The sequence below is a fragment of the Clarias gariepinus genome, chromosome 24, assembly GCF_024256425.1.
Source record: "Clarias gariepinus isolate MV-2021 ecotype Netherlands chromosome 24, CGAR_prim_01v2, whole genome shotgun sequence".
Classification (NCBI taxonomy): Eukaryota; Metazoa; Chordata; class Actinopteri; order Siluriformes; family Clariidae; genus Clarias; species Clarias gariepinus.
In genome coordinates this window covers 15,959,645-15,972,825 of record NC_071123.1, presented here as the reverse complement: position 1 = coordinate 15,972,825, position 13,181 = coordinate 15,959,645, and the positions used below count along the sequence as shown (strand labels likewise).

The 13,181-nt window shown below is 35.9% G+C and overlaps 1 protein-coding gene across 2 annotated transcripts in view; it reads left to right on the top strand.

Annotated features, from left to right (window-relative positions):
• The window catches only part of tmem132e (transmembrane protein 132E), a 285,151-nt gene that overhangs the window by 245,328 nt on the left and 26,642 nt on the right, over positions 1-13,181 (top strand). For both annotated transcript variants that reach the window (XM_053485508.1, XM_053485506.1), the window contains exon 4: positions 11,152-11,344. In XM_053485508.1, coding sequence (XP_053341483.1) covers positions 11,152-11,344 — 193 coding nt within the window. The remainder of the gene's footprint in view (positions 1-11,151; positions 11,345-13,181) is intronic.

Sequence of the window (13,181 nt, the reverse complement as noted above, 5' to 3'; positions counted from 1 at the left end):
TTACACTTTTCTCAAATTCCTGTCCACCTCATTGATCTAAGTCACTTTGTGAAAAACTTCACCCTCATAACAAAACTTTCTCTGGATCTCATGCATTTATGGATCCCCAGACGTTTATAACAATGTTCATATACAATGTATTGTATCTATACACTCCAATTATGATTCATAATTATAGTATCGTTCAATTTATTATAATGCCACTAACAAGCTGTAAATAGATCTGCTTACATGTAATAACACCTATTACGGATAATATACAACACATTTTTGATCGAGCAAAATGATTGGACGAGAAGCATTCCATGACAGTAATAACATCGGGGTGTTTAATTAGATGTATCACTCTTCATCCCAGGTTTTTAAAATAACTGTTAATTACACAATGTTGGTGGGTATCAACGCTTTACCATACTGATAGAGCAGCTGCCTGGAAAAAAAACACACTTGAAGCTGAAAGTCACGGAAGCACTTCCAGCAAGAAAGCACATTTAATAACATTCTTCTTCTTCTTTGTCTTTCGGCTGTTCCCATTCAGGGGTCGCCACATCGAATCATCTGCCTCCATCTAACCCTATCCTCTGCATCCTCTTCTCTCACACCAACTATTTTCATGTCCTCTCTCATCCATAAATCTCCTTACATTTAATAACATTATGGCATTTTTAACAACACATTGTCTCCTTAATAACTGCTTTCAAGACATTCAGAATCGCACATGAACCGTCTGATAAGTTAGTTACCATCCTAAATTTTTTTATTTCTTACTTAAAATTCATTTAATTGACTGTAAATGTTTTACTAATATGTTTTTTTAGTATAATATATATTGTAACGACAAATGTAATTACAAAACCAAAGGTTTACTTTCCCTTTTTTCCACAAAGTATCTAAAAATTAAAATGTAGTTTTGGGAATTTTAATATTTAATAAGGAATCACATTTCTTAAAGCAAGTAGATTTTATTGAATATAATATTTGCTTTGTTATAGGTGTTTATCTATATCGTACAAGAGTTTGTTCTGACCAAGTAATATGATTAGATAAGAGACATGCAAGGAGTTCTGATATAGGGCATAACATCACTGTGAAGTTTAACTGTATGCATCACTCTGATTCGCAGGCGTTCTAATCAAAATAAATAAAAAAATAAATTCTATTATTATTATTTCATTTTAACCAACTAACAAGCTTTATAAATGTTTTTTTTTTGCAGTATTCGCTGTGCCTCATGAATGCACAATCCCTCTTCTGGTTTATGCACCTGGGCCACATAAGCAAAGAAATACCATGTGTTTTATGGTTGTTTTTATTACCAGATACCAAATAATAATAATGAGAAGAAGAAGAATAAATAAAAGAATATTAATAATATTTTACAAAGAAGTAAGATAAGTAGTCCAAACAAGCAGTCTAGCACTGGGTTTTCCACGATATTCGCCATGCCTCCTGATTACGCAATAGCTACTCCGGTTTACTTCCTGGTATAAGTATTGTTGTCATTTCTCACCCAAAAACAGTTTAACGCCTGAGGCCTCCCCCTGTTGACACACACCAACATTATATTTTATATACTGGATTTAGTTATTTTTTTTAATCTGGTCCATGCCGCACTTGTTTTAAAACTTTTCTTCATGTTTATAATGTCATTTAAATTCTGAATAGTGCACACAGACACCCCTCTCTGTTTATGGCAATTGGTTCATTCCAACTGGAGAGCGCTGTGTAGTATTGGTTAATAGACCTCTCACTGGCGCGGCTGTAGGAGCTAAGCAGAGTTATAGACATTTATGAACATATGCGTCATAAAAAGTGCTACATAACTTTTTTTTTTTGGCAAAATGGATTTTCAAGCATGCAAGGGTAGGGTTCAGGATGTTCTAGTCTACGTGCCCTCGCTGCAGTTCAGCCATAAAACAACGTGAAATGCCTCGAGCATTACAAAGTGCTATTAGGCTATTATAATGAAATGCTGAATATGTAACTCCAATCTGACAAAGCGCAAGGTCAAAGACTATGATATAAAAGAGGGGCAAAGGCAGCATGTGGGCTTTTTAAGTGTACACTGACAATGTTTCCGAGAATATTTAAGCTCAGATTAACCCAAACGAAATCCTGGCATTTGACCAAACAACTGCTGTACAGTGGAACCTTGGATTACGAGCATAATTCGTTCTGGAAGCAGGCTCGTATTCCAAAACACTAAATCAAAGCAAATTATCCCATAAGAAATAATGGAAACTCAGATTATTCATTCCACAGCCCAAAAAAAATACATAAAAATTAATAATACAAAATCTAAAGTAAAAATAAAACAAATTAACCTGCACTTTACCTTTAAAAAAAGTAAAAATAAATCCCGACAGATAAGTGTTTCCGTTTATGCACGCAGACGCTGTGTGTGTGTGTTTGTGTACGTATGTGAAGTGAGAGGAGGAATCAACATCCCCCTTTCTTATCTTACACAGTAAACCGTTCTTCTCTCTTATTTGAATTTCACACACACACATTAACGGAAAGACTGTTTTGTCGGAAAAATTAAGGGCGAGAGAAAGTGTGTGTGTGAAGTGTCAAATTACGTGCGCACACAATGACAGAAAGGGAGAAAATTTATCTTTAATCTCTCCAATGAGACTTTCTTTTGCCTTACATACGCGCGCACAGGTGTGTTATAAGAAACAGTACACGCGCGCTGTACACACATGCTTACCAACACAAAATAAAATGTTTTACACGCACACACATGGTCACAGTGTTCGCTCGGCATCAAAACAAGAAGCGCATGCGTGATACATGATACTCAGTACTCGTAAACCAAAACGTAAATCAAAATTTATGAAAAATCTTTGGTCGTCTTAACTGCGCTACTCGCAATCCGAGGTGTCACTGTATATATGCTAAAGCTTAAAAAAAAATGTGCAGCTTCATCTCTCAAAGAACTGAGCATAATTAATCAGATAAATACAATGTGAAATTATGCTTTAGGGAAAAAAGGTTTGCAAAAAAAGGACAACATTTGAGACGTTCAATTCAAACCAGGACTTTTTTATGAATGAAGGCGTAAAAACTAGTTGACGTTTAGAGGGGATTTCAAGCACAGTACGGTGAAGAGACTCTTAGCCACAGTAAACATTTGAATGGTGCGATGAACATCCATGAAAGCCAATAGACACCACTTATTACAGGAACTCCTACCTACAGTCCTGAACTCACTCCAAGCCATTTCTACATATTTGGGCCTCTAATAGAGTTCCTGGAAGGCCGGTGTTTCAGACGTGATGCAGGCAGTCTGATCACAGCTCTGGCATTCTGAGAAAACTTTCCACCTTGATGGTATCCAAGCACTGGCGAAACACTGGGATAAGTGCATTAGCGTAGCAGGGGATTATATAGAGAAATACTGTGGCATTTTAATTACAAGGTGTGTTCTGTGATCCAGGTTGACTCAAACGCCCGTAATTTATATTAACATGCAATTAAATTTAATGTCAGAAAAACTCTTATTGTGCTTCTAAGACGTTCATTACGAGTGACAAAAACCTGGGCAAATATTTCATATTGATACGGTAAAGAATTACAGTTATTCATCTTCCACATTCCATTTATAAGAAGCCATAGCTACAGGGCTTGCAGAACTATTTACCCCCTTGAACATTCCCACATGGAATTGAAACAGAATTAATTGCGATTATATGACAAGAAACAATATAAAATAGATATAGTGTTTCTCTGACCGATGCCAGTCAATGATTTTTGGGGAACGAGGCGGATATTGAACATCCTTTCCATGTTTTAAGAATTGATTTATTGATAATGATGTGGGAAGTTGTGGATATTTTTCTTTTAAATAACCAAATCCTTGGTTATGATTATTTGTTGTTTTTTTTTATTTTACATCTCCTTGATCATAATATGCTTTGTTTTGGGGTTTTTTATGCTCTCTAAGGAACCATGAGTTTTTCCAGGATCAGGTGTGTTTATACTAAAATAATGCACAGGTCGATTCAATCTCAGTATTTGGTTTCTGAACTAATGTAGTCGTTCCAGTGCAACAGAGGTGAATATTTGTTTTATCACAAATATTGCTTTTTCTCCTTTTTTTTTTTTTGTTAAATGCATGAATAATTTTTAAAGTTCTATCGATTTTTGTTTTTCCCCACATTATTATTGTCAGCTATTTAGTTTAGATATTCAATATGAAATCTGAGTTAAGTCTATTAAGAAGATGAAGGAACTTGAACACTGGTGAATGCAAGACACTGCATATCTGGTTTTTGGTGCAATCCTTTGGACTTTGTACAATACCCATGTAATCATCAGTTTGAATGTACAGTGCTGTGAAAAAGTATTTGATTTTTTTGTTTGTTTTTACATATTTGTTACACTTGAATTCAAATAATTTAGATCAAACACATTTTAATGTTTTACAAAGACAACCCAAGTAAATACAAAATCCAGTTTTTAAATAATGAAAAATAATAATAATTTATTAAGTTGGGGGGGCGACTGTCCAACCCCATCCTATTTAAAAAAGCAATTGCTTCCTAAACCTGATAGCTGGTTGTGCCACCCTTGGCAACAACTACAATCGAGCGTTTGAAAAAGACTGGCAATGTTCTTTTATGTGTCTGTGAAAAACTTGTTGTCCAGTGATTTCATTTTTTTTTTTTTACTTTTTCACATTAGGCCATGGAGTTTTGGACAGCTCATTCCCTTTAAATCATTTAACAACTACCATTATGATGAACCCCATTGTAGAACAAATGTCAGAGCAGTTATCACTTATGGAATAATGCTATGTCAGTACTTATTGTGTGCGGTTTTTAATCTGCTTGGATGATTATAACCTGTGAATCATAAGGCCATGTGAGTCTTTGACCTTTAATTGTACAGTATAGAAAGATTCCTGATGGGGTGGTTTAAGTGTCCAGACATCAGCTTGACCCTTTAATATCACCATCAATAAAAAAGTAATGATTTTCTTTTATATTATTGCCCCAAGGAAATAAAAAATGCAATCATATTTTTAACAGGCTGCAGTATTGGCCTCTTTCAAAGGGTTGAGCTTCATTGTAAAAGTATTAATATATTTGCTAAAAAAAAAAAAAAAAATGCTGTGTTTTTGTACAACAGTGCAGCACAAATGTTTTGGTACATTAGATGTACTCGACCGAATGGTGGCGATGGCTCAATCAGGTTAGTTACCACATGCCTGCCACATGTTGATATAAAATGATATAACAACAACAACAAAACAAAATACAACAAAGTATACAAGAACAAGGAACTAAGTTATTGTAGTATGTATCCAGGTTTGTTAGAGCTCCATGCTTTTTTTTTAATAATATATATATTTTTTATTTCATTTTTTTATTATTATTATTATTATTATTATTATTATTATTATTTTAGGGAAAGCAGTGCTTAAAATGTCCAAGGTCAGATAGCTTTTTCCTTTATCACAGTCCAAAGGCAAATCAATAAAACTGGCAAAGCAACTGATCATACAAATGTCTAATGGTCGTCTTGGTTTCTTAAATCACTCGATTTCTATTTTCAAATTTTGTATTTTTTTTTTTTTCAAATCACATTTAATTTATTTATTTTTTGGTATATACACTTTTTGGTCTTTGCTTTCCGGCTCCCCCCTGCTTTGCTGCAAGCTGTTAAAATGCAATAAAGATGATGAGATCCGAAAGCCATCTCGATCCGACTCCATCCCACTAAGTGCAATACCTTTAATGGGGACCCTATTTTTTGGCGATGGCACATTTAACAATGATGTAGTCCTCCTTTTCATTCCTCACATGCAGAGTTCAGTATATGCTTAAAATAACATCTTAGCTGTGGCTGCTTAATATATTTGCCCTTAAAGGCAGAAGAAAATTCTGTGAAACATGTCAGCCGTTAATGAAGTAATTTTGAAATTACATATATGTATAGCTTTTTTCTAGAAACATCAAATACATCATAATTCAGCCACCTCCACAAGGATAAAAAGATCATAATAATAAATAAAGATGACATTATCATGATGCTGTTGGAAACTTCACAAAGCACAAAGTAAACCGTCAGACTTGTCGTGCACCCCCCCCCACCCCCACCCACCACCACCACCCACCACCACCACCACCACCACCACCACCACCACCTTCAGTCTGAATAGCTTCAATTTAATTAGAGACTCTTGTTTATAAAGATAGCTTTCAAATGTTCATATCTTTAATGAGAACAGGCGATAAATGTGTTTATGGTCAGCTAAGGTTGAGTCATATTTAAACTTGAGTTTTACTGCATTTACTACTTAATCTGATTTTGGTGCGGGCCGGTTTTGTCAGCAAAATGCAGTCCTATTAGGGCTGGATTTGTTTTACATGCTGTAAGTAAAGTGGTTGAAAGAAGGGATTTGGAGCAAGTTATTGATATACGTATATATGACTTAACAGATGTGATACAATCTGACGTCATATTACAAAATTGCTTACCATACATGTACATAGAACCCTTTTTTTTTTCAATTTCATTTATACCTTTCTTTTGTTGTTGATTGCTTGTTTGGTTAGGGCCTTTTCTGTCATAGACGAGCTTCCAAAAGTTAATTAAAAGTTTGAAAAGTAAAGTGCTTTATTAACTCCTGACCAAATCAGTGTGCAAGCCGGGGAAGCAAGCAAGAAAATCAACAGAGTGGTGTGAAAAAAAATAGCTTTGTTAGCCAGTGAACATGATGAGAGTTATAACATTGGATATATTTCATGTGGTCTGATCATACTAACCAGCAACAACCAAAGCAACCAGTGATTAGCTGGGACAGAGGGGCAGGAAACTTAGAACCCGACTCAGGTTCTTAGTTTCCAGTCTCCTCTGGGTACCTTGGCTTCTTCCCACGGTCCAAAGACATGCAGACTTGGCTAATTGGTGTTTCCAAATTGTCTGTAGTGTGTGAGTGTGTGCATACATGAGATCAGAGACAGCTGGTTAATTTTGCTCCAACTGCCAAACAGGAGATTGGGGATCTGATCTCTCTTGAGCACAGCGCATGGCAAAATTTGCCTTTTAAACTCCAGGCCATGGAAAAATCATTGAGAACAATCTCCAGAATAAAGTTCTGTCTAATTGCACAAAACACTTCTCTAGGAAGACTAGCTTAGACTGGTGAATGTTGGTTGGTTCGGTTTGTTGCTTGCATGCATGCTTGCGTACTTAGATTGTTGGTTGGTTGATTGGTTGGTTGGTGGGGTTGGTAGATGTTTGGATGATTAGTTGGTTGGCTTAGTGGTTGGTTGGTTAGTTGGATTGGTGAATGGTTGGTTGGTTTGATGTTGGTTGTTTGAGTTTTTTTTTTTTCTTTTTTTTTGTTTGTTCTGTCTTTTGTTCTGGTCAGTGCTTTTTTTTTCCCAAAAAAACAAAAATAGTCAGGTATTCTTGATACATTATATCCAACATTCTGTAGTGACAGGCAGCACTACACCTGAGAGACATATCCTTCTAGATTGAAAGTGTTTTTTTCTTTTTCCAGCACTGTCTGCATGTCAAAACAAGAAATACCATTTTCTGTTGCAAATGCCCATGTTCATAACCACCGCATGAAGTCTGTGCACATCTTTCTTCACATCACTCCATCCTCTGTGCTGTAATGGAACTTCAGTGACATGTGTACTGCAGCTTCATTAAATTGTTAAATTACAGAAGTGACTTTCACACTGCTGTTGTGACGTGCTTACCGAGCTACTCGGCTTCGCCTGCAGAGAGCCCAGCCAATTTAACAGCTGATCAGACGAGCGATCAGAAAGCGGGTGTCACTGTTTAGTGTAGGACTTTTTTTCCTGTCTCAAATGAAAAACATTTTACTGTGAGCACATGAATGAAGTCAACTTTATAGCCGTGGTGTTTTGTTTGAAATGAATGAAGGAGAAAACTTACCAGCAACAATGATCAGAGATGTTATATCCCTTAGGAATCTAATTAGCTTTCATACAAGTGCATGAAACTTATTATAAGAAGAAAACTTTTTCATATCAACAATACATAACTTCAGAAGTCCTAGTATTTAAAACAGTAATGTAGTAGAATAAAATAGTAAATTTGTCTTATAGCTAGGATATATGTTGGAGCTTAATGTGTTTTTGGACACAGGAAAAGTGAGAAGCTCAACATATTGTCCCCTGTCAATCATAGTTACACCAGTGATGTTGTTAGCTGCATGACTTTCTAGTTCTACGGAATTGAAAGCCTTAACAGAGCGACATTAAATACAGAAACAGTGCACAATCATTTTTTTTTAAAAAGGAAAGAAAGAAAGTGATGCATACATCCGAGATAGAAATTTCCCCGATATTCTTATTCTGCTTGGTTAAATCCATACACTACCTGATTGAGGTATATTCAATATTTGTTCCAGTCATTAAATTATCCCACGCTAGTTTTGAATTTCTGTCCAAAATCAACTACTTGCTTTAGGGCCAAGTGTGTATTCATTCACCTGTTAAAATGAAACCCACTCATGCTTTCTATTCAATGTGAAAAGCAGCTTTTGGCACTTGGGTGATAATTTTTTTTTCGTTGTTGCTGTTGTTCTCCAGGGATTTATTTATGTGAACTTTTTTTTTTTTTATGTCTGTGTGTGTTCTTTTTCCAGGAAGGTTAATCACCCATAAAATGAATGTAACTGCTAGGCGTTTTAAAGCTCATCTCTGGAAACAGCCAATGGCTAATGACTGATTGTTGACAACGCACGCGCCTCCTGAGCGCGCGTTCTGCCGGGGGTATCGATCCTCAACGACGGGCTAATTAGCGCAGCGTTAACTTGGTAAAATGCAGCGTCCGGGAGAGAGACAGAAGGGAGAGCTGGTGTCTATCGATTGGGATTAATTCCTATTTAAGACTCTTTCGTTTGAGCTATTGTCTGTCTAAACAGAAGGCAAAGTAATCAAAGTTTTATGCCGGCAAACATTTGGATGAGGTTACTGTTTTAATTGGCTGGATTGATCTGGACGTGACTGTGCGATTCCACCTTTCACATATGAAACTTAACTACAAGTCCAAGTACATGTTTTTTAACTATAAAAACATAGATCCTTTTAACCTATGGCAATTTTTGATAGATGGGAAATTTGTATGCCAGACGTTTGATATAATTACCGTTTATGGATATAACCATATACCAAATTAGTATTATTACATACTGTATATAGAATAAATGCTATGCTGGGTCTAGCACTGACTGACATCGTTTTCAGTGGAACCTGTCGCTGAACCGCTTATCAAGTCTCCATTTTCTTGCCTGCCGTATTCTGTCAGTCAGTCTGTTCATGACGTAATTCCACCCCTCTTCGAATGCCTCGCCACGTGTGTTCCAATCCCCCATGTGCGTTCATGATATCAATTCCGGCCGGCTGCGTCCCTCTGCAGTTGTCAGCTGCTATCAGCGACTTTGCGTGCACAACAGGCAGCTCGGATAAAGCAAATAATGCTCTATGAACGAGCACGGGACACGCAGACAGAGCTCATTTAGCTTGTCACTATCCATTACGGAGTTCCGCTGCTCGAGAATAGGAAAATTTGCGTTGGAGCTACTCCATGGGAGACAGTTTTAAAGCAGGATACAAATTCCCATTTGCACTTGTTATGCAGAACCGAGTTAGAAATTACGCTTAAAGTAAACAGGATTAGTTTTACAGAACAGAGCTGTTAAGTGAGCGATTCTGATTGGTCTGAAGGTTGTTGATTTAATTTCTAGAACAGCAGTTTTAAAAAAGTAGTTCCAGGTGTACATCACATGTAGTGCTATAGAGATAAGGATTAAAGAAGCGTCCAGTTTCAGGGAATATAAATCACAAATTTTTTATATGTACAGTATATTGCAGTAACAGCAATACAAATTTACTATTACTGAAAATGCCAGGATGTATGGAATTACATGCCATCCATCCTAAATCTGTAATTATAGTTAGCGAGCTAATAACTATGGAAATAAAATAAAAAATTCTGAACAAACATTAAACATAAAAAAATTTGCAAATATAAGTTTGTATCATTCAAATAATTAAACAGTACTCTTAAAAAAGAAAGAACTATTATTAAAATCGTTAAATAGATAAAACTGAAAAATTTCATTATACAAATTTTGACAAATGCGGTCTAGAAAATTTACTAGCTTCGACATTAGACTAAACGTTTTTTTTTTCCCTTGGTTAAAAATATTTTATTGTTATGTCTTAGTAAATTTTCTAACGAGCATTTATCAACATTTGTATAATAAATTTTTAGTTACATATTTATTACGAAACACAAATCTAAATTTGTTTTAGAAATTACCCAACAAATATTATGTTTGAAATAAATTCACAGGTTTGAAGTTATTTATATAAGCTTGCAATAATTAAACTAATAAATTGCTTAAGAAGTACGAACCGCTCACATTTTGTGCAAATATTAAATGTTTTTTTTTTTTTTTTTTTAAATAGCTGGTTGTTGCACCCTGGCTGAAAAAGAAAAAAGAAAAAAAGAACGCTCTGTATGAGACGTGGCATTTAATCGATCAACCATAAGAGTCACATACCATTTTAGTGATTTTTAGATACTTTCAGTAATTTAATTTAATTACTTATTACTATAATTTAATTATTAATACTTAAAAATGGCAAGAAATAAAGCTGATTGAGACTAATCAGACAGTAAACCATTACTTATGCTGTTAAATCTAATGAATTTAAAAAAATCTATACAATCTCAAAAATAGCACTGAATCAGGATAAATCACATTCGATTACAGAGAAAAAGAGTAGATGTTTTCTCTTCTCCTTTTCTTTTCCTCTGCTCAGATTTCATCTACAAAGCGTAATTTTAGTTCTCCCAATTCATTTCAACACAACAGATGGCTTAGTCTCAGCTCTGCTAATTGTCCCATTCTTTGATTGTTTCCATATATAATGCCTAATACATGACAGAACATCTGTCTCTGCTGGTGGCCAGAACATTAAACTGTTTAATGGTCTCATACCAACCTGACCCTAATTACAATCTTTGAAAAGAGCTTAATAGTTGAATTTGGTAGCTAGCCCTAGCATATTTTCTCAACCAGCACTTATCTAATGGATCATCTGATGCTTTATGATCGTTTTTCTTTTCTGTTTTTTTTTTCCCCTTCCGCAGCGATGTGGCTGCCAATGTGGAAATCATGCAGCTGGATTTTGAAATGGAAAACTTCACGAGCCAGTCGGTGACGAGAAGAATCAACTGGAACATCGATTACCGCGGTCAGTACCCACCTCCGGATTCGGATAAGGTGGTGACTGAGTTGACGGTGGTGCAGAAGGATATTCAGGCCATCATACCGCTGTCTATGGTGAGTAAGACCTTATTTGGTAATTATATGATGTGATCTGGCACAACAGCGTTAAATAAGGTCAGCATGCTTTGTATAAAGTTCGGTTCATTTGACTGAAGACATCAACTTCATTTGCAGCTGTCCAGGAATTAATTGAATACGAGTACATGTAGAAAAGAGGTTCTTTGACTTAACGTATATTAGTCAGTTTTTACCCAAATAAACCAATGTTAGATATTTTTATTAAATTGTTTGCAGACCACCCATTAAATTTTCTTCCACCAAAGTGCTAACAGGTTGAATAATCTTTCATCAGAATAGCTCTGAAAGTCAGATCATAAGTCTATATTAATGAGAAACAGTCAGACGTGAAGCTGTGACCATGTTGGAGATGGATGATTACCTGGTTTCTTGGTAATGTGACAGGTGATATCATCACCGTTCGTGTTTAAAAATTATTTTTTTTTTTGCTTTAACAGAACACCCTTATAGGTTTTATTGTCACCCATTTGTGAAGCAACATCACCCAAAACTAGATATGAAAAACATAAATCCACATCAGAGCTCACCATTTCCAAATGGTGTTGTTTTACTCCCTCTTTACTACACCGGCAATATAAGCACATATAACTAGAACCTGCAAACATGCGCATGCTTTTCAAAACCAAATGGATAAACGAGTATCGGAGGACGTCGTGGATGGTCTAAATGCAAGCCAAGGCTTTGTTAAAATGCCTTAAGGCCTCACGTTTACTCTCAGAAATCAGGAGATTTTGCCAGCAGGACCTAATCAGACAGACGGGTATAGATGTGTTTAGAGGCGCAACAAAGGCCAGGCTCATACATAGCATGCCAAAAAGCGCTCGCAATTAGTCCCAGAGTGATTTGAGCCAGCGAATACTATCACACACACACACACACACACACACACACACACACTCAATATGGACAATTATCTACACAAAAGTCACTCGACAGAAGAGCTTTGTGAAGCAAATCCGATTGCCTGAGTCATGTTCAGAGAAAGGGATTATGGGTAATTTATAGGGCTGAATTCAAGGTTGATGCAAACGCGTGTCAGTACTCAGGATTATGGATCAGCGCTCGGTCAGTTGTAAATGTAATGATGTGTCTGGGGTTATTTACGATTCTAACCTCGAAATGTTTATTTTTATTTATTTATTTATTTTATTTGTGATGTCCGCTCCAGCGAGGTTTTATGTCACATTCAGCTTCACCTCTCGGTGCTGAACAAGTGGGCGTGTACATTTCACCCTGCAAATCTTAACATATTCCTTAAAATTAAGTAATTTATATGTTCTCGCTGACTTTTATTTGTGGCATATATAAGTTATATGCTTTCTACAGAACATAATGGTGCTTAATTGTGTAATTAAAAAAAAAGTTTAGGATGGCAAATTAGCGACCAAGACAAGTGGTGGCTCTATTTGATGGTTTTTTTAGTCTTAATCTGGATATAATATTCATTTTTTGTATATACTGTAGATTTCCATTCCTTTGTTTATTCCCTTGTGCATCTCTTCATTTCTACAGTACACGATATGCATCATGATGCATAACATAAACTGTCAGCAAAACAGTAGTGTTGCAACCAGTGTTGGGAGATGTTACTAGAAGTAACTTATTACATTACAAAATTACTGTCATTACATTTACATTTGGGCATTTGGCAGACGCTCTTATCCAGAGCGACTTACATTTTTATCTCATTACACATCTAAGCAGTTGAGGGTTTAGGGCCTTGCTCAAGGGCCCAACAGTGGCAATTCGGATCTTCCGAACCGTAGTCCAATGCCTTAACCACTGAGCTACCCTCATTAAAAGGTAATCAGTT